Genomic DNA, 23,166 nt, shown 5'->3' on the forward strand with positions numbered 1-23,166 from the left:
GGCTGGGGTGGGCAATAATTTTAGATGCGGAGGAGCGCTACTTCACCAATTTTTGAACTGACCCAATGGTGCCACGGAATGAGTGGGTCCTCTGTCAGAAGCGGCGGAACCAGGACACTTGCATGTTTCTCCTCCCAAAGACTGATTGGCCTGTGGGTGGGGGAGCATGTGAAATTTTTGCCCCCATCCTCCCAGCTAGAGAGAACTGCCAGCTGTTCTGAGCAGCTGGTGGTTCCCTCTAGGAACCCACCACCTTGCAGGGCTGGGGCAGGGAGTGAGAGACTTTGCACACCCCTCCCGCACACAGCCCTGATTAACCTGGGAGCGAGAGAATAACAGGGCATCTGTGGGTTGGAGCCACCTGCTTAGTAGGCCGGATCTGGCCCTCTGAACTCCTTTGCCCACCCCTGGTCCAGGGAGACAATTGCAAAACAACATGGTAACAGCAGATCTCACTCCACAAAAGCTACCAGGTATATTTGCAGTTCTTTTATACAGCCAGTTCTCTAATAAGAATGCTACTAGTCACATGGACCAGAGCAGAAGGACACAGATGTTCTGACTCATGTTTTTAAAGAATTTCCAAAGAAATAAACGGAACCAAAAACCATGGAACTAAAAAAATCAGTGTTCTAGCATCTTTGTTAAAGAAATAAACTTTAAATGAGTATTAGTCTGTATCTGTAAAAATAATGAGGAGTCCTGTGGCACCTTACAGATGAATAGATTTATTTGAGCATAAACTTTCTTGGGAAAAAAACCATTTCATCAGATGCATGCAGTGGAAATCACAGACATTAGGAGATATATATGTACTAGCATATCGAAAGAAGGGAGTTACTTATCAGGTGTGGGATGAGTGTTAACAAGGTCAATTCAGTCAGCATGGATGTGGCTCTCCTGTAACTATAATTTAGCTATAACTACTCAAGAGAGAGATATTGGATGCCTTGTGGATAGTTCTCTGTAAAGATCCACTCAATGTGCAGCAGCAGTCAAAAAAGCAAATAGAATGTCAGGAATCATTTTAAAAGGGATAGAGAATAAGACAGAACATCGATTAACTCTATATAAGACCATGTTACACCCACATCTTGAATACTGCATACTGTGGTTGTCTCGTCTCAAAAAAAGATATATTGGCAAAGGAAAAGGTTTAGAAAGGAGCAGCAAAAATGCTTAGGAGTTTGGAACAGGTCCCATATGAAGAAAAATTAAAAATGGGGGGAATAGCTCAGTGGTTTGAGTTAAATCCTTGAGGGGGCCATTTGGGGCAAATCTGTCAGGAATGGTACTTGGTCCTGCTGTGAGGGTAGGGGACTGGACTCAATGACCTCTCAAGGTCCCTTCCAGTTTTATGAGATGGTATAGCTCCATATATTATTAGTACTGGGACTTTTCAGCTTAGAAAAGAAGAGACTAAGGGGGGATTTGATAGAGGTCTATAAAATCGTGACTGGTGTAGAAAAAGTGAATAAGGAAAAGTTATTTATTTGTTCCCATAACATAAGAACTAGGGGCCACCAAATGAAATTAATGGGTAGCAGGTTTAAAACAAACAAAAGGAAACTTTTCTTCATTTAGCACATGGTCAACCTGTGGAACTCCTTGCCTTAGGAGCTAAGACCAGGACTTTAAAAGGGTTCAAGAAAAAAACTAGATAAATTCATAGAGGTTAGGTCCATCAAGGCTATTATCCAGGATGGAAAGGAATATGGTGTCCCTAGCCTCTGTTAGATTCTGGGATTGGGTGATGGGAGGGGGATTGTTTGAAGATTCCCTGTTCTGTTCATCCTCTCTGAGGCATCTGGAAGACAGGATACTGGGCTTGATGGACCTCTGGTCTGACCCATTATGGCCATTCTTATGATTTTACAATGGGAGGCTGTGAATACCAAGAGAGGAAAAATTGCCTTTGTAGTAAAATAAGTGTTCTAAGTCCTTATTCAGTCCTCATTTGATCATGTTAATTTTGCAAATGAATTGCAGCTCTGCTGTTTTCCTTTGTAGTCTGGTTTTGAAATGTTTTTGTAGAAAGATGGTTACTTCTAAATCTGCTACTGAATGACCAGGGAAATTAAAGTGTTCTCTTATTGGTTTTATATGTTACCTTTTTTTATGTCTGATTTGTGTCCATTTATCGTTTGTCACAGAGACTGTCCAGAGAGGCATTACTAGCCCTTGAGAGTATATATCACATTAGTGGAGAGGCACAGGTGGATGAGCCCCGGATGTGATGGCTTATGTTATTAGGTCCTGTGAAGGTGTCATTTGTACAGATTGGTGTGAGTATTTGGTTCAGGTTGGAGGGGGCTGTCTGTATACAAGGACTAGCCTGTGTCCCAAGGTCTGTGAGAGTGAGGGATTGTTTTCCAAGATAGACTGTAGACTATTAATGATGCACTGCAGGGTTTTTAGCTGAGGCTGTAGGTGATCACCCGTGGTGTTCTGTTATTTTCCTTTTTGGGGCCTGTCCTATAGTAGGTGACTTCTGGGTACTTAAATGAGCCACATCCACTGTGACTTAATTCGCCTCATTAACACTAGTCCTACACTTAATAAGTAACTCCTTTTTCATATCCTAGTACATATATAGAAATGTATCCCAATGTCTGTGATTTCCACTCCATGCATCTGATCATGTTTATAACCCACAAACAAATTTGTTAGTCTTTAAGGTGCCGCAGGACTCCTTGTCAGTTTTAAATGAGGTAATTCATTTGTAAAGCATTAACTTAGACTGCAGGTGGCACTTTCACTCTCTCCACTGGGAAAGGAACAAACCTTCCGAGAGCTAAATGGAAATGTCCTCACATTATTTGATGTTTCTTATTTTGGATCTTTTTTCTTTTGAATCAGATTTGAAGACTGAAATCCTGTATTTATTAGTCCCAGGAGAAGTGCAGCATGAGTAGCGTTGCTCCAGATTGCTGTACGCCTTCTCACTAATACTTCAGCCCAGTTCGTAAAGTGTGAGACCACCTCATGCAGCAGCACAAGACAAATAATGGGGTGGGAAGTTTTTGAATAGTCTATGAGTATAATTATTTCAGCATAAAGACCAACATTTAGGATGTGAATGGCACAGAGTCACACTGCTGATGGAAAGAACTTCAAAGTCATGGGAGATGGTGCTAAATTTGATCTTACCATTATAGCCAAATGATTGTCACCATAGTGACCTTTGGGTCTTAGTTCTTCTGTATCTTGTATAATGAGGGTCTTGGGGAGGTTGAGTGGCATGGCTAGGAATTTTGATACGCAAGTGTTACGTTAAGTTCATAGGAAGTCAGATTACGTTCCTCTACACCCCATGGATGTGTCTACATTTGCTTAACTTGAAATAAGCTATGCAAATTGAGTTATGTCAATTGCTTAGCTTATTTTGAAATAGTTTTATTACGAGTTTTGGTTCTGCGTACACAGAGCTTATTTCAAAATAGAGCACTCTTCTTCCTACTTCCCTTACTCCTCCTAAAATGGGGGTTACAGGAGTTGGAGTAAGAAGTCCTCCAACTTGGCAATATTTTGACATTATGTCAAAATAACTGCCGGCTGTGTAGATGCACACTATGGGATTTAGAAACAATGTTGTTGTGTGTCCAACAAGTCCTGAAACACTAAGCACTATAGGTGCTACTGCTATAGTGAACTATTCACACTCAACTAGCCTAATAGCCACATTGTTCAAGCCAACTAGCCACACTCAACCAGCCAAATAGCCACATGTGGCTAGGAGCTAGTGTGTTGGACACCACAGCACTACACAAAGAACTCACACAATGGCTCTACTGCTAAACAGCAAATGTGTACCAAGAATTTCAAAAGTGTACAGCAAAGATCCAGACAATGCAGCCAGGGCCTATTAGAGCTCCTGCCCCTAAATCTCATTTGATGCTTAGGATGTCAAGAGGCATGATCTATTCTAGGGAACAGGTAACACTGTTTCAGTGGGGTTGTGAGCCTACGGACACATGTTCACATGAACCATCCTCTCCTCAAATCTTAAGAATCCCACCCACATTTCTCCCTTAGTCCTCCACTCTGCAAAGCAATTCTTCTTTCATCACACCCCACTTGACCTGCTCTGCATCCTCCCTTCAGTCCTTTTGTGGGAGACAGGGATCCTGCTATGGAGTACCACAGCAGCTGGAGTTTCAAAGGAAATCACAAGTTTGGGCAATCCTGGGGGTCAGGCTTTTGGCTGAGTTGACTGCAGCTCTGGCACAGCTGCTGCTCCTGCTTTGCTCAGCTCCCTGCTCCACCCAGAGGTAATGTAGCAGTAAAAGTAATCAGAGGCTTGTTCCATTTGTGGGTTCAGACATTATTACCTTCCCTCTCCACCCTTCCCAAAACAAGGGAAGCTCAGCTTCCTCCAGCAGAGGCTCTGGGCTGCCGTTTCATAGGAGGGGATGAGGAGACAAAAATGGAGGGCAGAGAACAAAATACAGAAACTTTGCCAGTCTGGGCAGAGACGCAAAAATTCATGACAAACCCAGCTGGTTACATAGAATTCAGAGCTCTTGGGGACACCGTAACCACAGTGCACAGCAATTGGCAAACTTCATTGTTATAAAACTATATTTAACAAGTTAAGGCCAGCCCAGGGTCAAAGTACTGAGCATTGTGTGTGAGGCAGGTGTAGAGAGTGTGGGTAGGGAGAAAAAGAAAACACACACATAAGAAGAGAGTGAGGTGGAGTGACAAGAAAGACAAGCAGAGTCCTAACCCAGGAAAAGCCAGTGAAAAATCTTTTGGATCTGGTTACTGCTAAAGCGGCTTGGAGTTGTAAGCTAAAAAATTGTTCTTTTTATTTTTGACTCATTCTGCAGAGGACTGTGTGTAACCTTTGCAAATACATAAAACAGCATCAAAGAAAGATTTGGATATTACCAGTTTCTCCTCTCAACTGGAATAGTACTGGGACCCTGAAATTTGACTGGTAGGCCAGTCTCTCCAGTCCAAAAGGGAGCATCACTTCAGTTTAGAGATCTGCACAATCTAAAGCATACTTGGAGGCTGGTTATGATACAGTCTGGCACCATCTAAATAGAGACCAGATCAAAGTGTTCTATAACTAGAGCTGGTCAAAAAATACAAAAAAAAAAGTTTTGTTTCTGTTTTACTCCCTTTTACTTTGAAATTTGAATTTTTGACAAAAGCCTTCCCGAAAACATCCAGTTTTGAGAAGGGAAATTGAATCCACCTGTACTTATCAATCAGAATCAAATTGATCAGCTGTTTTGCGATTAAGGCATTTTGGGGAAAATACATGTACACTTTAAAGACACAGTGATGATTGCATGAGGAAAAAACAATAGCAGTCTGGGCTTCATATATTCTCCACACTGCATTCAAGTCACATGACTTTCTGTTTCCTGTCATTTTAAAAATACAGAGAAAATGCTTGGTACTTTCAGACAACTTAGCCTACATTACACCACATTGGCTAGAGCAGGAGAAAGTGAAACCTTCCTATCAGTGTGTGAAGACTGCGGAAACTAGAGAACTCACATCCTCTTCCTCTTGTACACATAACCAAGTGAGGTTTCATTCCCCTCAAAGCCAAGGGAGCTGGCCCAGTGCTGCCTCAGGGGCAGGAGATGGAGAAGTTTCGCACCGTGTTGGATTTCTGCCTCAGTCACCAGAAGGTGATTGGTTACAGCGCTGTGTCCCTACTGACTGCTGCAAGTGAGCGTCTCTTCTCAGTCGTGGTGTTTCAATGCCCCTGCAACTCCTGGAACATGTATTATGGCTCCGTCTTCCTGCTGGTGCCAGCCCTGATCCTCTTCCTTCTTGGCTGCCTGCTGAATGTCGGGACCTGGCGGGTGTTCACTGGCTGCTGCGCCCCCGGCAGGTGCTGCCATTTCAACCGCAAGAGGAGCTGCTGCCGTTACAGTAAGGTGCTGTGCCAGGTGATGGTGAGCGCTTCTGTGGCCCCACTCACGTGGATCGCTGTGGCCCTGCTTGGTGCCAGCTTCTATGAGTGTGCAGCAAGTGGGAGCAGCCTGATACAGAAGCACCTATGCAAAGACAATGACACCGAGTGCTTTGGGCAGGTGGCTAGAATGCCCTGTGGCGGGACTCTCTCCCATGAGAGAGCTCAGGAATTTATGAGCTTTCGGGCTCAGTCTCAGGTACGGCCTCTTCCTTCCTTTGATTTACCTCTATTTGCTTTAGCCCCACGGATGTGCACGGCCCATGGTGTGATTGCAGGAGAGCTGGAGGGGCAGCATAAATAGTTCAGTTAAACTTGGTGCTGTCCCCAACGCCAAATGCCACTCAGCTTGCTTTTGCTGATGTGATGGCAAAAGGATGCAATATCAATGCTCTCATGTGAAACAGAAATTCTTGCGTATAAATAGTTAGTGAAAAATTCTTAGCTGGCTAAAATAAAGGTAACATTTTGTTAGTTGCATCTCCCACTGCAGTCTATATTGCTTTCTAATATTTGGCCTGCTGTCTATCTGAGGCTACTGCTTCATAACAATATTCATACCTTTTCTTTTGAGGCAAACTGAGAATAACCCCCCAAAAGGCAGCTGGTTGTCCCATAATTGGGCTTTTCAATCCTTGTATTTTCTAGTAGGGCTGTCAATTAATGCGTGGTAAAGCCTGCGATGAATGCAGAGCACAATTAATGTGTTAATTTTTTTAATGCGTTAATCACAGGTATTTCCACATCACTGTAGTTTTGAAATGCCGCCACTGTGTTTCAAAAGGGCAGCACCTAGGGTCAGCCTGTGGCACTGCTGCTTTGAAACATCGCGCTGGTGTTTCAAAGGGGCAGCGCAATGCAGCCCAGTATCAGCTGGAGAGTCCAGCTGATCCCTGGCTCCCACGGTGCTGCCCGTTAGAAACTCTGGGGTGGCGTTTCCAAGGATCAGCGCTGCATGGAGCCTGGGGTCGCTGGGGACTCCAGCTGATCCTGGGCTAGTGCCAGGGCCAGCTCTAGGTTTGTTGCCACCCCAAGCAAAAAATGTTTTGGCCTCCCCCCCCTTTTTTTGTTGGCTTTTACATGTTTGCACTTTGCAATTTTGTTTTAGTTTTTGTCCCATTTTAGCCCTATAAATAGCAAATATAATTTTAATTATTTTTTTTCCATAAAGGCAAAGACACTATAAGTAAACTCCCCCTCCCCTTTCACTCACTGCTGGGTCACAACAGCCTTTTCCCTGCCCTGTCTAGCCCTCACTTATGGATAAGCACCCCTCACTCCCGATCCACAGGGGGAGCAGGGTGCAGGGACAGCGCAGAGCCAGAGGGGCATGGGGAATGGGGGGAGCAGGGTTCACCCTGGGTAATGGGAGGCGCAGAGCCAGAGGGGCGCAGGGACCGGGGGAAGCAGGGGGACTGGGATGCAGGGGTGCGCAGAGCCAGAGGGGTGCGGGGAACAGAGTACGGTGTACAGGGGTGGTGTGGGAAACAGGAGGTGCACAGCCATAGAGACACAGGGATTGGGGGGAGCAGGGTGCGGGATGCAGGGGAGGCACGGGGAATGGGATGCAGAGAATGGGAGGGGCAGAGGGATAGGGGTCCAGGGGTAGTGTGGAGAATGGGGGGCACAGGCCCAGAGGGGCACAGAGAAAAGAGGCTGTGGGTTGCAGAGGGGCACAGAGCCAGAGGGGCGTGGGGACCAGAGTGCAGGGGCGGCACAGGCAACAGGCGATGCAGAGCCAGAGGGGCACAGAGATCGGGGGGAGCAGGGTGTGGGGTGCAAGGGTGGCAAAGAGCCAGAGAGTCGCAGGGAACAGGGAGAGCAGGGGGACCGGGTGCAGGGGAGCAGGGTGCGGGGCATAAGGGCGGCGCGGGGAACTGGCAGCACGGAGCCAGAGGGGCACGGGGTGGGGTGGGGCAGGCACAGTGAGCCGGGCAGCCAACAGGGAGCAGTCTCTTGCTGGCAAAGGGGGGTGGGGCCGTGGCAGGACTGGAGCCAGCGAGGTGGGGCGGAGCCTGGTCGCGCTGCGCTCCGCAGCCAGCTCCTGGGGACACGCAGCCAGAGCTGAGCTCCCGCGGCCCTTTAAAATCGGCGGGGTGAGGCCGGGCGTTGCTGGGGGCAGCTGCTTACCTGGAAATGCCGCTCCTGGAAATGTGCCGTCCCAAGCACGTGCTTGATTTGCTGGTGCCTAGAACGGGCCCTGGCTCCTACAGTGCTGCCCCTGAGGCGGCATTTCAAAGGGGTAGCTGCACTGAGCCTGGGGTCAGCTGAGGACTCCATCTGATCTATGGCTCCCGCTGCACTACCCCTCTGAAACGCTGCCGCAGCATTTTAATCACCTGATTAATCGCAATTAAATGTTTTAATCATGCAATTAATCATGCTTAATTTTTAATCACTTGACAGCCCTATTCTCTACCCCTTTCAAAAAAGAGTTGTGTTATTAATTTCTCTTCTCTTTTTCCACTTCCTTGCCTCTCTGTCTACATCATGAATGCTTGTAAGCAAATATCCCCTTCCCATACAGTGAGGGAAAGCTGGTGTTTATTTAACAATCTTTAACAACACCAGAGAACTAGAATGTGCAAAAGGAAGTATAGGGTATCTCATTGTGAGTTCTCAAGTTTGAAATTATAGTAAATTTCAGACTCATTCCAGGAAAAGAATTTAGTTTTTGTTTCCCTCCAAGGGCTGAAAAGGAAGAATGTGCTTGTTGCCTCCCTTTCCCTCCTTTATGATGTGAAAATGAGAGCTACAGATTTTCGGGACTGTTGTTTGTTTTGTCAAGAGAACTGGTTTCTGCCAATATCCCACAATGCCTGCCCAGTAGACATAGCCTAAAGCAGAAATCTCAAGTCAGGTTCCTAATCCTCTGCAAACTTCATTAATCCCTCTGTATGTTCCCCAAGGTGCTAGGATGGATTCTGATAGCCTGCATCATGGCTTTAGTACTGGTTGTCACATGCTTCAGCCACTGTTATTCTCCAGTCAGTTTTCTTCAGCTCAAATTCTGGAAAATCTACATGGCAAAGGAACAGGAGCTTTTTGAGAGCAAGGCCAAGGAGCATGCAACCAAGCTGGCAGAAAGGAATCTGAAATGCTTCTTTGAATTCACTGAGCCAGAACAATTTGAGACTCCCAGTAATAAAGACTGGCAGCAAATCTCATCCTTGTATGCCTTCAATACGAAAGGACAGTATTACAGCTTAATACACAAATATGTTTGCTCCAAAAGAGATGCCAGCATCAAATCAACTGAAGGGGATATGTTTTCTCCTGCACTAGGATTTGTAGATGGCGCTGCTATTGATGAAACAGGTACAATATAATGAAATACAGAAATTCCAGTTTTGTAGTGTGGACAGTTAGCTATACTAAAAGAATCTCGTTCTATGCATTAATCTCTTTTATACATTAATGGGAATTTTGTGCAAATTCTCGCAGGATGAGATGGTCCATAAACTTTGCAGCATTTTTTTTAATGAATGTTTTTACTTTTGCTTAAGTGACTTTTATAAAATAAATATTTCTGGATAGTGGTTTTAGAATATTTTTAAACCCTTGTCTCTTTCAAATTATGATGTTAAATAATTTACACCTCTGCATCAAAGATAAGTGTATGTGTTGTTTTAAATTACTACAAAGCACCTTCTAGCAATATACATTAGCTAGTTTGTCAGCTCAGAACATTTGGCAATTAGACTTGCAAAACCAAAGTCTGACCCTTAGTATTGCACTAATACCGTAGTTTTCTGGACTTTGAGCCATAAGTAAGTTCCCCACAAGTGTGCAGAGAAAGAGGGCGTGTTGACTGTGTCTTTGTATCATTGAGCAGGTACATGCTGATGAATCACTGCTTATAAGCTTGCTGTTAGTGCTGAAAAAGAGAACCATACAATGTGCAGCAGCAGTCAAAACAGGTAACTGAAAGTTAGAAGCCCTTAGGAATGCAATAGATAAGAAGGCAGAAAGTATCATAATGCTACTGGAAAAGAGACTGTTGAAGAGACTGTTGAAGATGGATATGATAGAGGTCTATAAACCATGTATGGTTGTACAGGGGTGAAAGTAACTTAAATTTCTAACAGGTACTGTCCTATCACAACCAGCCCCTAGGCATACATATTCTTAAGGGGCATTTTTTTCACTTACTTTCTACTGTAAATTGTGCACATGACATGACAGACTCGTATAATAAGAGTGGGGGAGGTTGTCCCAATCTTTTTATATACTAAATATAAAACTGCTTTACTTCAGTAAGGGAATCTGCTTTTACCATCTATTTGAATGAGGCCCAGACAGTACCATTGCATCACATCAGACCAGATGTGAGCATATTCCACCTGACAAGAAGTAAAAACTGAAATCTGAAGAGGTTATGTAATGTAAAATACTGTGAATGTGAAATATATGTAATTAAATCAATAACTCTGATGTTTCTGTTGTTAATATAGTTTCAATCCCATTGGAGGGTGTAGAGGTGTGGGGAGGCTCAGGGAAGGGTATGGTTAGTATTCCAAATTTGGGGTTATTTAACTAAAGAGTACCCTAGATACAACCCCTAGGAGAAAAGGAACAAAAACTTTTCTTAAAGTTGATCTAATCCGCCAATATATATTTACCCAGAACTAGGGATCAAACCATGGCTTTGATCATAATACAGAAGTCTTATTTCAAGTTTGACCTCAGAAGGTGCATGGCATCCATTGTTCCTCTGTTATTAGCAATATAGTTTAATTCTCCAGTCAGTCTTATGCTTCTTTTTCAGGCTCCCTAAAAATTGTGACTGGCATAGTCAAAATATAGAATCATAGAATACTAGAACCGGAAGGGACCTCGAGAGTCATTGAGTGCAGTCCCCTGCCCTCATAGCAGGACCAAACACAGTCTAGATCATCCCTGATAGATGTATATATCTATTGTGTGAACGTGAGCCACATACACAGAGAGCTGCATGAGAGAGGGCTCACAATGGAAAATAGGTTGAGAACCACTGCTCTGCGAAAGACAGGCTACTGGGCTGGATGGATGATTAGTATGGCTTAGTATGGCCATTCTTATAGGAGACCAAAGAAAGGGACTAATCTGAATATTGACTAGTTTATTAATGAAGTGATATGAAAAATGCTTCTTGAAGGGTAATTGAAGCAAACTGTGGACTTACCTGTGTATGAGCCTGTCTTTTGTCTGTGAGCTATCTTTGAGGAAAGGGTCATCCTTCTTAAGCATGGCAAGCTACTCTCATGGTGCTACTAACCAAATAATGTAAGTGCCAAGTATGTTGTAAACATTCAGAATTGTACCGTAATAATGAAATTAAAAACTTCCCTTTTGGTAATGTCAGTTTTCTTGTTCCTCAGTCTGAGATTACGGTCAGAGATTGCAACATAGTCTACAAAGTTGTTCCCCAATAGTATCATGCTCTCCCAAGACTTATCACTAAGGTCTAATGGGACCACTGTGATGCCCAAAACTCCCACTGAACCCTGTAGAGGCCCTGTAGTGAGGCTGAGTGGCCTTTCTCCGGACTGGAGAGTGAAGGAGCACTACACTCCAGTTAGTGAGTGGAGCCAAATTCACCCACCCCCCTTGCTGGAGGTACCATGAAATACAACAGGAAGACCCTGCAGCTCAGTTGGGCCAGAGCCTGTGGAGAACACAGATGCCTCTGCCTTGCTGAACCTCCACCCTGCTGTTCCCTACCCTGAGGAGATGGACCCTGAGGAGGGTTGCTGGGATTACCTTCAGCTGTGTACCACGAGGAGCCCGAAGACTTGTGGAGGTCAGAGGTACGAAATCCCAGGAAGGTAGCAAGCAGCCCAGGGGCAGCTGACAACTGGCTGGCTGCAGGGCTGGTGGCCTCTCAGCCGGTGTGCTGCAGCTGGATCGCCACTAACCCAGTGGCAGACCATTTTGCTACTGTTAGGGCCCTGGGCTGGGATGCGGTGCAATAGGGCAGGCCTGTGTCCTCCTTGGTACCTGAACTCTGGGGTGGCTGACCTCCCATCTTATGCTCTGGGAACTCCCTCCTCCCCCCCCAGTTAGAATCCTAGACTGCCTGCTAGGTGCACAAACCTTATTACAAGCCCCTAGACTGCGTGAGCATTCTCCCTTACCTGTTCCATATTGACTTTTTGTTTGCTGGCTGCTTCAGCCCACAAGCCTGCTCCCTGATCAGTCCCGTCCCAAAGGGCAAGAACTAATTCACTGACTGTGTCTGTTTGTTGGCTGCCTACGTTGGAGACTTAGGCTGCTGTAGGTACCATAGCACCTCTGCCAAAGGGCTAAGGCCCGAGACAGTTATTTGCTGTAAGCCCTATTATAGGGCTGCAGGCTAGAGACTCTTCAGTGAAATTGCCGTAAGGGTGGGGACAAGGGCCTCAGATGGCTATTGTGTGTGCACCTCTCTTAGACAGGCTAGAATGCTTATGGCTCAGCCCTACTGGTGTGACTGAACACTAGGTTCCAGGAGAATGAGGAAGAGTGGCCTCCCTTGCCACTGGAGAGCAAGGGAGCACTACCCGGCCTAAACTCACTTGATTCCTATGCTTTTTGCAATAAAAGTCCCCCTAAGTGCAATAAATGACACCCATGTTTCTGTCTCTGGGCATGTCCACTGCTGTCTGCTTCTAGGCACCAGAAGACCAGTCTCCTACCAAAGACCTCAAGGCTCCAGACCATTCACAAACTGGAGAAGATAGGCACTAGTCACCTGTGTCATCCTGTGCAGGGCCCGATCCAGCAGGCAATCTCTGGGCAGGCCAAGTTGATCAGGCCCCTTAGGTAAGTTCACATAAAACGGGGAACAACGGGTGAAGACCAGTACAGTAACACAATAGTCCATTCTCATTGTTCCATTAGTTTGTGAGACCCAACTCATATCGTATTGTTAAAATTTTCTTACTCTTGTCTTTCACATATAAAAGTTCATTTCCTCACTGACTATTAAGATTAATTCTGTTATAGATGATTACCTCCTGGAAATGGGTGAAATCCTGACCCCACTGAAGTCAGTGACAAAACTAACTTCAACTTAAATGGGGCCATATTTCACCTAAGGAGTGTATAATAGAATCACAAATAGGCTTTATGGTCATCTAGTTTGACCTCCTGCACATTGTGGGTCTCAGAACTTCACCCACCCACTCCTATAATAGACTCCGAACCTCCTCAAATCAGAGGTGCCAATTTCCTCAGTTCCTTGGGAGGGGGTGCTCAACCTCTGCTTCGCCCCAAGTCCTGTACCCATCCAATCCCTCCCCCAAACTCCCACCTGGCTTCCTCCTGCCCCTCCCTCTGCCCATGCCCTGCCTTTTCCAGCCTCCGCTCCTGCCCCTTCCCCCCAGCACCTTCTGATTTCCACTGAGACATTGAGCACAGTGGGCAGAAGGTGCTGGGAAGGACAGGAGAAGAGCTGATTGGCAGAGCTTGCCAGTGAGCAGAAGGGCTGTGAGGAGCTGATTCAAGAATGGGTGTTTTTTTTCCATTGGATGCTTCAGTCCTAGAGCACCCACGAAGTTAGCACCTGTGCTTCAAATGATGGTTTAGAGATTACAGGGAAATGAACCATTTACAAATATCAGAGGGGTAGCTGTGTTAGTCTGAATCTGCAAAAGCGGCGAGGAGTCCTGTGGCACCTTATAGACTAACCGAAGTGTTGGAGCATAAGCTTTCGTGGGCAAAGACCCACTTTGTCAGATGCATGTAGTGGAAATTTCCAGAGGCAGATATAAATATGCAGGCCAGAATCAGGCTAGAGATGACGAGGGAGGATGAGGCCCACTTCTAGTAGCTGATCTGGAGGTGTGAATTCCAAGAGAGGAGAAGCTGCTTTTATACCTGCCTCTGGAAATTTCCACTACATGCATCTTTGCCCACAAAAGCTTATACTCCAACCATTTACAGTAGTTGAAACCCACAATTAACTTATGCTGAATGCTGCAACGGAAGGTGGAAAACCCTCAGGATCTCTGCCAATCTGACTTGAAGGAAAATTCCTTCCCAACTCAAATCTGGCCATCAGTTAGACCTTGAGCATGTGGACAAGACCCACCAGCCAGACACATGGAGAAAAATTCTCTGTAGTAACTCTAAGCCCCCCTTATTAGTGTCTAGTCACTGGCTGTTGGAGGTATTGGTTGCTAGCAGTCACAAATCGTACCATCCCCTCTGTAAACTTATCAAGGTCTGTCTTGAAGCCAGTTATGTTTTTTGCCCTGGTGGCTTCTCTTGAAAGGCTGTTCCAGAACTTTACTCCTCTGCTGGTTAGAAACCTTCATCTAATTTCAAGCCTAAGCTTGTTGATGGCCAATTTTATATCCATGTGTTCTTATGATGCACATCTTAAACAACTCTTCTCCCTCCCTGGTATTTATCCCTCTGATGTATTTACAGTGATCTATCGTATCTCTGCAGGTTTTATTAGCACACTCCCATTTTTTGTGCCAAGGTTAGTAATAGAAATGTTAAATAAGATTAGTCCCAAGATCAAAAACTGAGGAACACCACAAGTAAGCTCTCTCCAGCCTGGTAATTGAGCTTTCAGTATGACCCATTGTAGCCTCTCCTTTAAGCAGTTCCTTATCCACCTGTCAGTGCTTGCATTACGTTTTCAGCTTTTCCAATTTAGCTAACAATTTCCCATGTGGAACTGTATCAAATGTCTTTCTAAAATGCAGATAGATTAGATCTAGTGGATTGCCTTTGTCTTAAAATAATCAGTTATCTTCTCGAAGATCAGGTTGGTCTGGCATGATCCCCCTTTTTGTAAAACCACGTTGTACAACCTCTGAGTTTCCAGCTTCATTAAAAATCCTTGCAACTGTGCTTGTAAGTTCATGCACCAGTTTCTTTAATATTCCTGGATGGAAATTATTCGGGCCCTTGATTCAGTCTCATTAGGAGTTTGACTTCAACCTCAGCTATAATAATTTCTACCTCCATATCTTCATTCCCATTAGCCATCCAGCTCTTCATAAGCCTCATTAAAAACTGAGGCAAAAGGTTTTTGTTGAGATGGAGGGCCATGCCTACATTATCTTTTATCTCCACCCCACCCTCAATGTTTAGCAATCCCATTAAACATACATCCACAAAAACTCCCTCGTTCCTTCTAAGGACTAGGGGCTTGTTTTCTCCCTTCTCCTCCAACAGAGTTCCCAGTCAAACTCTCCTGTTTACAGACTATTTGCAGGTACCCAGAGAAACTGAACACAATAAAGAGCATTTGTGCAATCGTTCACATCCCAATAAGAAACTGCAGTAAAAACATCAATTCAGTTCACCTTGAAGCCATTCAGTTGTATATTCATGCTTTTATCATTGCATCCTACACACTGTGACGGCTCAGCATTTCAGTACTCAGCAAGTGACAGGATGATACTACAGTGACAGGCTGTTTCTCACTATGAACATCTCCGTGGGGATGTAGTGCTGCCATTTTTACTTGAAATATGCATGAGTTGAGATTATTTGTGGTATAGAACTTCACCAAACTTGGTACTTACAAACAGAACTGTGATTCTGACACAGCCCAAAACACACGATAGTGTTCTAAGTTCATAGTAATGACAGATGGGGAAACCCTTCTAGGTTTTTAAGTCTGTCTTCAATCTAGTAAGGGATAGCTCCATGCCCACTTTTGGCATTTGGTTTCTAGGAAATTATAAAATAAAGAGAACCACTGATCTCTGTTAGATTAGAATGGAAAATTTCCTAAAGTATTCAGTAACAAACCAATTCATGCCTAGTTGGGATTGGTCCTGCCTAGAGCAGGGGGCTGGACTTGATGACCTCCTGAGGTCTCTTTCAGCTCTATGTTTCTAAGATTCTATGATAATGTTACTTCTTTAGTGTTCTTTCAAAACCATCTAATTTCTCCCTAGTATTATTTTAAGGCAGGAGTGAATAATCTAAGGCTCGGAGGCTGGATGCAGCTCCCAGCTTGCCTAGGTCTGGCCCCTGAGACTCTGGACTCCCTCCAGCACTGGGGAGCCTACACTGGTGCTTCAGGCCCTCCACCGTCCCCCTACAGGACTGGAGCACACAAAATCTACTAGTCTGGACCCCCCTAAGCTCTGATGTGGGAGGGGAATGTGGGGAGTAGCGTTCTCATTCTCAAGCAGGGGCCACATGAGTGAAGGGTTTTTTGGAAGGTGTGTGGGTTTTTTTTGCTCCTCAGTTGTGTGCAGCCCCTGACCCAAAACAGTTCCTCACTCCTGTTTGAAGATAAAATCTTTTTTTTATTCAGAATCACAGATGATTTGAATAAATAGCATCCATTTAGTTAATGTCATGAGTTATTGTATTATAGAATTGTTTCTCTTTGTAATATAGTACTACAGTTTACAGTACTGCACCCGCCATGTGGACTTTTTCAAGTTTAGCCTGAAAAACAAACAGTGTTAGCCTAGAGATTTTCATGCCTTGTTTAACTGACCATGATGATAATGAGAATCATTTGTCAAACTGCATGCATATTTTTCATGCTACATACCATTTAAATCCTCCTTAACAAAATACATATTGCTAGCTCGTTCGGTGCCTTCAATGGTGCTATGATAATTTTCACCCTATGAGGAGCTGGCCATTAATTATCAATGATATTTGTATAGTATATCTCCTTTTTTTCCTCTTGAATGTTTAGCCTCACATCATTCAACTGCTTTATCTTGTCCACAAAGCTGAGAAATGTCTTGAGAGAGAGACCCTGTATCCACAGAGCCAGTTATCTCATCATAGAAGGCAATCAGGTTGACTTACCCTTGGTGAATCCACACTGATTGTTCCTGATCACCTTCCTCTCCTCCAAATGTTTCAAAATGGATTCCTTGAGGACCCGCTCCATGATTTTTCCAGGAACTGAGGTAAGGCTGACCGGTCTACAGTTCCTTGGCTTCTCTTTCTTCCCTTTTTAAAAAATGAGCCCTACATTTGCCTTTTTTCCATTTGTCCAGGACTATCCCTCATCACCATGAGTTTTCAAAGATAATGGCAAATGGCTCTGCAATCATATCCGTCAACTATCTCAGCACTCTCAGATGCATTAGATCCAGCCAAATGGGCATGAGTATGTCCAGATTTTCTAAATAGTCCTTAACCTGTTCTTTCCCCACTGAGAGCTGCTCATGTCCTCCCCGTACAGTGCTGCCCAATGTAGCAGTTTGGGAGCTGATCTTGTTTGTGAATATCACGGCAAAAAAAAGCATTGAGTACTTCAGCTTTCTCCACATCATCTGCCTTCCCAATTCAGTAAGAGTCTCACATCTTCCCTGGCCTACTTATTGCTAACATGTTGCCTGTGGAGGCACAACAGAGCACAGGGAAGCAGGTGAGTCTGTAGACTTTATGAAATCAGCAAGTTACGTCATTTCATGCTTTTTCCCATAAATGAAGTAACGAATTTCTGTTTTCAAACACCAGACCAACATCTAGTTGTATTCCAACACTATGAGGATATGGCTGTCAAAGATCCCTAACTGTTGCCGGAAACTGATTTATCATTAATGCTCGTGAACAGGGGACTGCAAAGAGAGGAGTTTGGGAAAGGAAGGAGGAAATCCCTCTGCTGAATGAATAGGGTTTGAGTATTAAACATGAGGAGAGTGAATTTGTTTGGCTTTCTGTTTTCTTTCTCTTTCAGGTTATTTCAGTTGCAGAGTCAGTAAGGATTGTGTGTCTGGGGACTGTCTGAACCTTTGTTCCTTGGATCATCCTTGAAATGACTTACTCTGCTGATACCAGTTTGATACCGGTATGTAGGTTCATGGATTGCTTTTCCTTTTTAAGCATTTAATAGGGTGCAAAAATATTTCAGTGATGATGTGCAATTGTTTTCCCCCTGTGTTTCTGAGGAATGGGTATAATTAGGAATGGCTGTTTTCTTACCTAGATTCTCATTTTAACAGTCAAGTTATAAGATCATTGGGGTACGGACAACCTTTTAGTTACCTGTGTATACAGGGTCTAGCACAATCCCATACTGGAACTTCCAAATTATATTGCAATATAAATAATAAATAAATGCCAAAAACTCTTAGGTTCCATTCCTGGGTCTGTCAGTGACTTAGGCTGGTCATTGAGTTCCTTTGTTCCAATTGTTAAAGTGGGGCAGTTTATTTTTTCATCACTATAACTGGAGCAATTAATGGTATTGATCTCACATAACTATATTCCACACAGTAGGTGAAGATTATTAATGATTGCTTACATATGTTAATTTATATGCCTGGAGGAAAGTCAAGATGTAAGCACAAAGTATTGCAATTTATGGATAAGGAAAGACTAAATGTTCAGACATTTCTGTGTGCTGTTATGGGGAGGTTTCTTCCCTGGGGTATAAAATGAGACATACCGACTCTGGAGAGAGCCTCCCTACTTGATTCTTCCTTGCAAAAACAGTAACATTGTTGTGATGTTGTCTGTCAGGTTGCCAGCTCACACTAAGGCAGTAGGCTAATTAACCTGCATGCTAAGAAATCTCAAAGGAGTAACAAAAGGCACTGTAATGCGATCAGGCCAATTCACTTGTTTATTGCCATAATTCAAAGGAAATGGGATGGTATTGTCTTCATTGATCTGTAACTTATTATCTGTAACACTCACCTGTACTTAATTAGCTTAATTAGCCCAAGATCAAAGAATGTATTAGCGTTTAGATGAGAATTTACTTAATGTGTAAAACTTCATAAAAACTAATGAAGGATTGTTTCTGGTCATTATATTGTTCAGGAAAACTAATGAAAGTTTGGATGGCTGTAATTAAATGTATTATGTATGTCTCTGTAATTGACTTGCCCTATAACTAGGACTGAAGCCCTAGCCTAAACATGAGAAGTATTCTAACTTCAGAGCATAGATCATTGTATTCAACAGTGGGAAATCTACAGACCCTTTCTAGGATGGGAACACATGACACACTACTTTCTGGTGAAGACAGCTATACGAATGAACTCTGAAAGTAATGCTATATCTCTGAGCTCTTTGAATACTTTCAGGGAGCATCCCAGATACAGGACAGAGATCCCCAAAGCTGTTTTGAGTAACTGATAGGTTTATGGAAAACCAACAGAGAGATTATTACACCTCTGCCAATCATTTGGGTTTACAAACTGTGGCTCTCCTGTAATATATTTTATCTGCTTTAACCTCTCTCTACCGCTCCTTTATTTTTTTTAAGCTAATAAACCTTTAGTCACTAGAGAAGTTGTTGAGAGATCAAAAGTATCCATTGACCTAGTGTAAATGACTGGCCTTTTAGGGTCAGGAATAACATAACATATGACAGTTCTTGGTTTTAATAACCTTTCATCACTCAGTCCTGTTAGGCTGAATAGCAAGATGCTCTGGAAAGCCTAAGTGGGGCTGTTTGTGACTTCGTGGTAAGACTAATATAGTAGTCCAGGAGTGCACAGTTATTACTGGCTTGGTGAAATCTAATTCTAGAATATACTAAAGATGTTAAAATAGTTAATTGGTTAAATGAGAGCACTTAACCAGTTAACCATTTTGACTCGGCTCCTGCCATCCATACCACTGTTTAGTCCCCCTGTCTGTACCGCTGTCTCCTCCGTGGCCAGGGCTGGTCCAGCCCAGTGTAGTTGGCCACTGCCAGAGTTCACTGCCATGGATCAATCAACCTTTTACCTGCCCTAGTATATACCATCAGTTTGGGGTACTTGTCCTATTCTTTCACAGTCTGACCTGAGATTGGTTCTCTCAGTTGTGAGCTACTACAGACAGTGTGATAGTTGAGATGAAGTCAAGCCCATGCCTTTAACTCTCAAAAGGTGCATCTAGACTACAGAGTTTTGTCGACAAAAGTGGACTTTTGTTGACAAAACTATACCTGCGTCTACACTACCGCTGAGTTCTGTCGACATAACGTCGACAGAACTCAGCAGTTTTGTCGACGCTGGTAAACCTCATTTTACGAGGCATAACGCTTTCTGTCGACAGAGTTCTGTCGACAGAAAGTGTTATTGCCTGTAGGGTTGTGTCTATACAGGGTTTTGTCGACAAAGCAGCTTGCTTTGTCGACAGAACTGAATGTAGTCTAGACGCTCTTTGTCGACAGAAGCTTTGTCGACAGTATCTGTTGACAAAACTTCTGTCGACAAAACCCTGTAGTCTAAACGTACCCTTAGACTCTGATCTTCAGTCAGAGACCTTGCAGAGAGAGAGATGGAGCATAGAACACCAGGAGAGAAGAGCAGAAAATGTGCTCTGTGGAATAGTCTCTAGGACCAATCATCAGGGTTTCCGAGCACTAATCCCATGTACCATGGAACTTGATTGAATGTGAGTACAAGCTGTGTTACAACTATGATTTCAAATTCAGCTTCAAGCCATTGTGTGGACAAGAAAGAAGCGCATAACAAGTGGGGTTGCAGTTTTGGGACTGGTTCTGTTCAATATCTTCATTAACAATATGATGGCATAGAGAGTGTAAGCTTGCAGACGATATCAAGCTGGGAGGGGTTGCAAGTGTTTTGGAGGATGGGGTCATAATTCAAAATGATCTGGACAAACTGGAGAAATGGTCTGAGGTAAATAGAATGAAGTTCAATAAAGACAAATGCACTTAGGGAGGAACAATCAGTTTTGCCCATACAAAATGGGAAGTGACTGTCTAGGAAGAAGTACTGCAGAAAGGTATCTAGGAGTCATGGTATACCACAAGCTAAATATGAATCAACAGTGTGACTGCCTTTTCTCAGCCTTCTAGTTTCCACCTTGTACCAAAGAGTGTTCACCTCATTGCCACCCCCTCTAGCTTCAGCTCCTAGATTTTATAGAAGTCCCACTGCCTATTTTGGTTCAGGTGAGCTTCATTCTCAATTAATATAATTGCCCCTTAGCTCCCCACAAAGGTGCAGCCAAAAGCTAATTAGCTTCTCTTAACCCCTTCAGTGAGGTGAACACTCTTTGTACAAGGTGGAAACTAGAAGGCTGAGAAAAGGCAGCGTAAAAAGCAGTCCAGGGAAGGAACAGCAAAATCTGAGACACTATAGACCTGAACTGCTGGTTTGAAGGTCCCCGGATTGGAACCCAAGGTAGAAAGTGCGTCCTGGTTCCTCTGCCAGCGACTACAAGAGTGGAAGATACGTTTCAGAAAATGATCATGCTAAGTGAAAACATGTTATGCGAGGTCAATTTTCCCATTGAAAATAATGGAAAAGGTGGGGGTTACGTTTGCGCTTGCGGCTCCAGTCTGCATTTGATAGCAGCTGGGACTGGGACATAAAGTTGGGGGAGAAAAGGGACTGGGGTATAGCAGGAAGGGGAGGTGTTTAGCTCTGGGGAAAGACAGGGGACAGGGGAGGGGGCTTGCAGCCGGCGGCTGGGTTTCCCCAGCTGGCCGGTCGCCAGCAGCTGCGCGGGGCTTCCTCTGCCTCTTTGCAAAGCGGCGGAGGGTCGCCGCTCGCTGCGCTGTTCCCTGGACCCCTTCTCGCCGGATGCAAGGAGACAGGGAAAGCTCTGCACAGCTGCGGACGACTGGCCAGCAGGGGAAACCCATCCGCTGTCTGCAAGCGGGGGGCAGAGGAGAGGGAGCGAGGTATCTGGCCAGAGGGGTCGCTGGGGAATGGCGCGGCAAGCGGCAAACCTCTGCCACTTTGCAGGGAGGCAGGGGAAGCCCAGAGCAGCTGCCAGCGACCAGCCTGCTGGTTGGGGAAATCATGTTATTGCAGGGATGGTCGTGTTGTTCGAAAAATGTACCTTAAAAAAAAATTGTGCTATTATGAAAACCTGTTAAGTGGGCACGTGTTAAGCGAGGAATTACTGTACAGGGCAAAAGTGAGCCTGAGGTGGGACTGGTCTACTTGCCCACTGACAAAGGAGGCACTGCTCTATGTGCAGTCTTGAATTTCCTCTTTCCTCATTTCCATTTCCTCTTTCAGAAGAGGAAAGCAGTCTAGACATTGCCTTAGAAATTCAGGGGCCTCTGCTTGTGAATAGAATTTACACTTGCTGGATCACTTTATTTTCAAAATATTTTGTTTGATTATTACTTTTCAAGGTTTTTCATTTAAAAGAAGCAGTAAAGAACATAGTCTCAATGCAGCAGTAAAAACAATAATAGCACTAGTTATTCTTGATCTAATTTGAATTTGCAATCAGAATTTTTATTTTAGCCCTTTCATACTTTGATACCAAATTATCCTATCTTTTACTGGTTGTAGGGTGGTGTGTGATAGTTACTGCTGCTTTTCTGTCTTTATTATTCACTTGTTATGGTCACTGCCAATCTAATAGCAGCCATCTCCAAAAGAAGTTTTGGAAGATCTACACTGAGAAGGAGAAAGAACAATTTGAAAAACATTTTGAGACATATGCTACCAAATTGAGTGAACAAAACCTGCAAAGTTTTTTTGAGAACAAGAAACTGGAATCCTTTCCCATGCCAACTTTCCAGGCATGGGAAAATGTGTCTGTTTTGTACTCTTACAACATTAAACAGCAGCTCTTCAGCACACTCCCTAAACTAGTGGAAGATAGAATGAAAGAAAATGATTCCAATGAGGCACAAGATACAACAGTAAACATAGGTGAAAGCAAAAAGGTTTAGCTAATGACAACTTTCATTAACATTTTAATGTGTTAAATCACTGTACTTTCTGCCATAATTTCTCTCACCAAATGTCTATAGCACTTCCTGAGGTAAGATGGCAAATGATTTCCAAGCTCTAATAGCACAGCAAAGGGTTCAATGTTCCAGAGAATACATTGTCCCACAAGAACTGACCAAATAGCTTTCCAGTGCATGTTCCTTTTCTCTCATATGCATCTATTATGCTTATGTTATTTAAAGAAAACAAATGCACGTGTAATGTTGCTGTTTTGCATAAAAGAAATTCTGTCAGCATTCTTCCTATCTAAAATTTGGTAGGCAACAGAAAGAAAACCAGTGAAACAACAGAATTTGATATTCTTCAGCTTAGTTATGGTGGACTGAGCTGACTAATTTGAATGTTTTTCATTAACTTTTGTATATGCTTTCACGTGCATCTTGGAAGGCATTAAAGAGCTATAAGTGTCAAGGGTGTGCATTGGACTAGATCTCGCACCTTGTTCCTGCGATATTCCATTGAGTTCCCTGGGCTGAGGGACAGGCAGACAATGGTTAGCAGAATTATGATACTCTAGAGCAGGGGTCAGCAACCCTTCTGAAGTGGCGTGTCAAGATTGAACTCTCCTGCCCTGGGCTCCACTCAGGCTTTTCCTGTGGG

At 43.9% G+C, this 23,166-nt stretch overlaps 1 protein-coding gene across 5 annotated transcripts; it reads left to right on the forward strand.

The window, feature by feature from the left end:
• The first annotated feature begins 1,925 nt into the window (after nucleotides 1-1,925).
• On the forward strand, nucleotides 1,926-21,380 carry LOC102446358 (calcium homeostasis modulator protein 6-like). Of its 5 annotated transcripts, none has more exons than XM_075924018.1 (3): nucleotides 1,926-6,137; nucleotides 8,848-9,256; nucleotides 9,774-21,380. In XM_075924018.1, the coding sequence occupies exons 1-3, from the start codon at nucleotides 5,604-5,606 to the stop codon at nucleotides 9,782-9,784; spliced, it is 954 nt and encodes a 317-aa protein (XP_075780133.1). In that variant the 5' UTR covers nucleotides 1,926-5,603; the 3' UTR covers nucleotides 9,785-21,380. The 5 variants fall into 5 exon arrangements, 1 of the variants encoding a protein (XP_075780133.1); XR_012902642.1 differs by having other exon boundaries at nucleotides 1,980-6,137; nucleotides 8,848-16,803; nucleotides 17,580-21,380; XR_012902644.1 differs by having other exon boundaries at nucleotides 1,980-6,137; nucleotides 8,848-12,721; nucleotides 16,584-21,380.
• The last annotated feature ends 1,786 nt before the right edge of the window (nucleotides 21,381-23,166 follow it).

Source organism: Pelodiscus sinensis, chromosome 3 (assembly GCF_049634645.1).
Source record: "Pelodiscus sinensis isolate JC-2024 chromosome 3, ASM4963464v1, whole genome shotgun sequence".
NCBI lineage: Eukaryota > Metazoa > Chordata > Testudines > Trionychidae > Pelodiscus > Pelodiscus sinensis.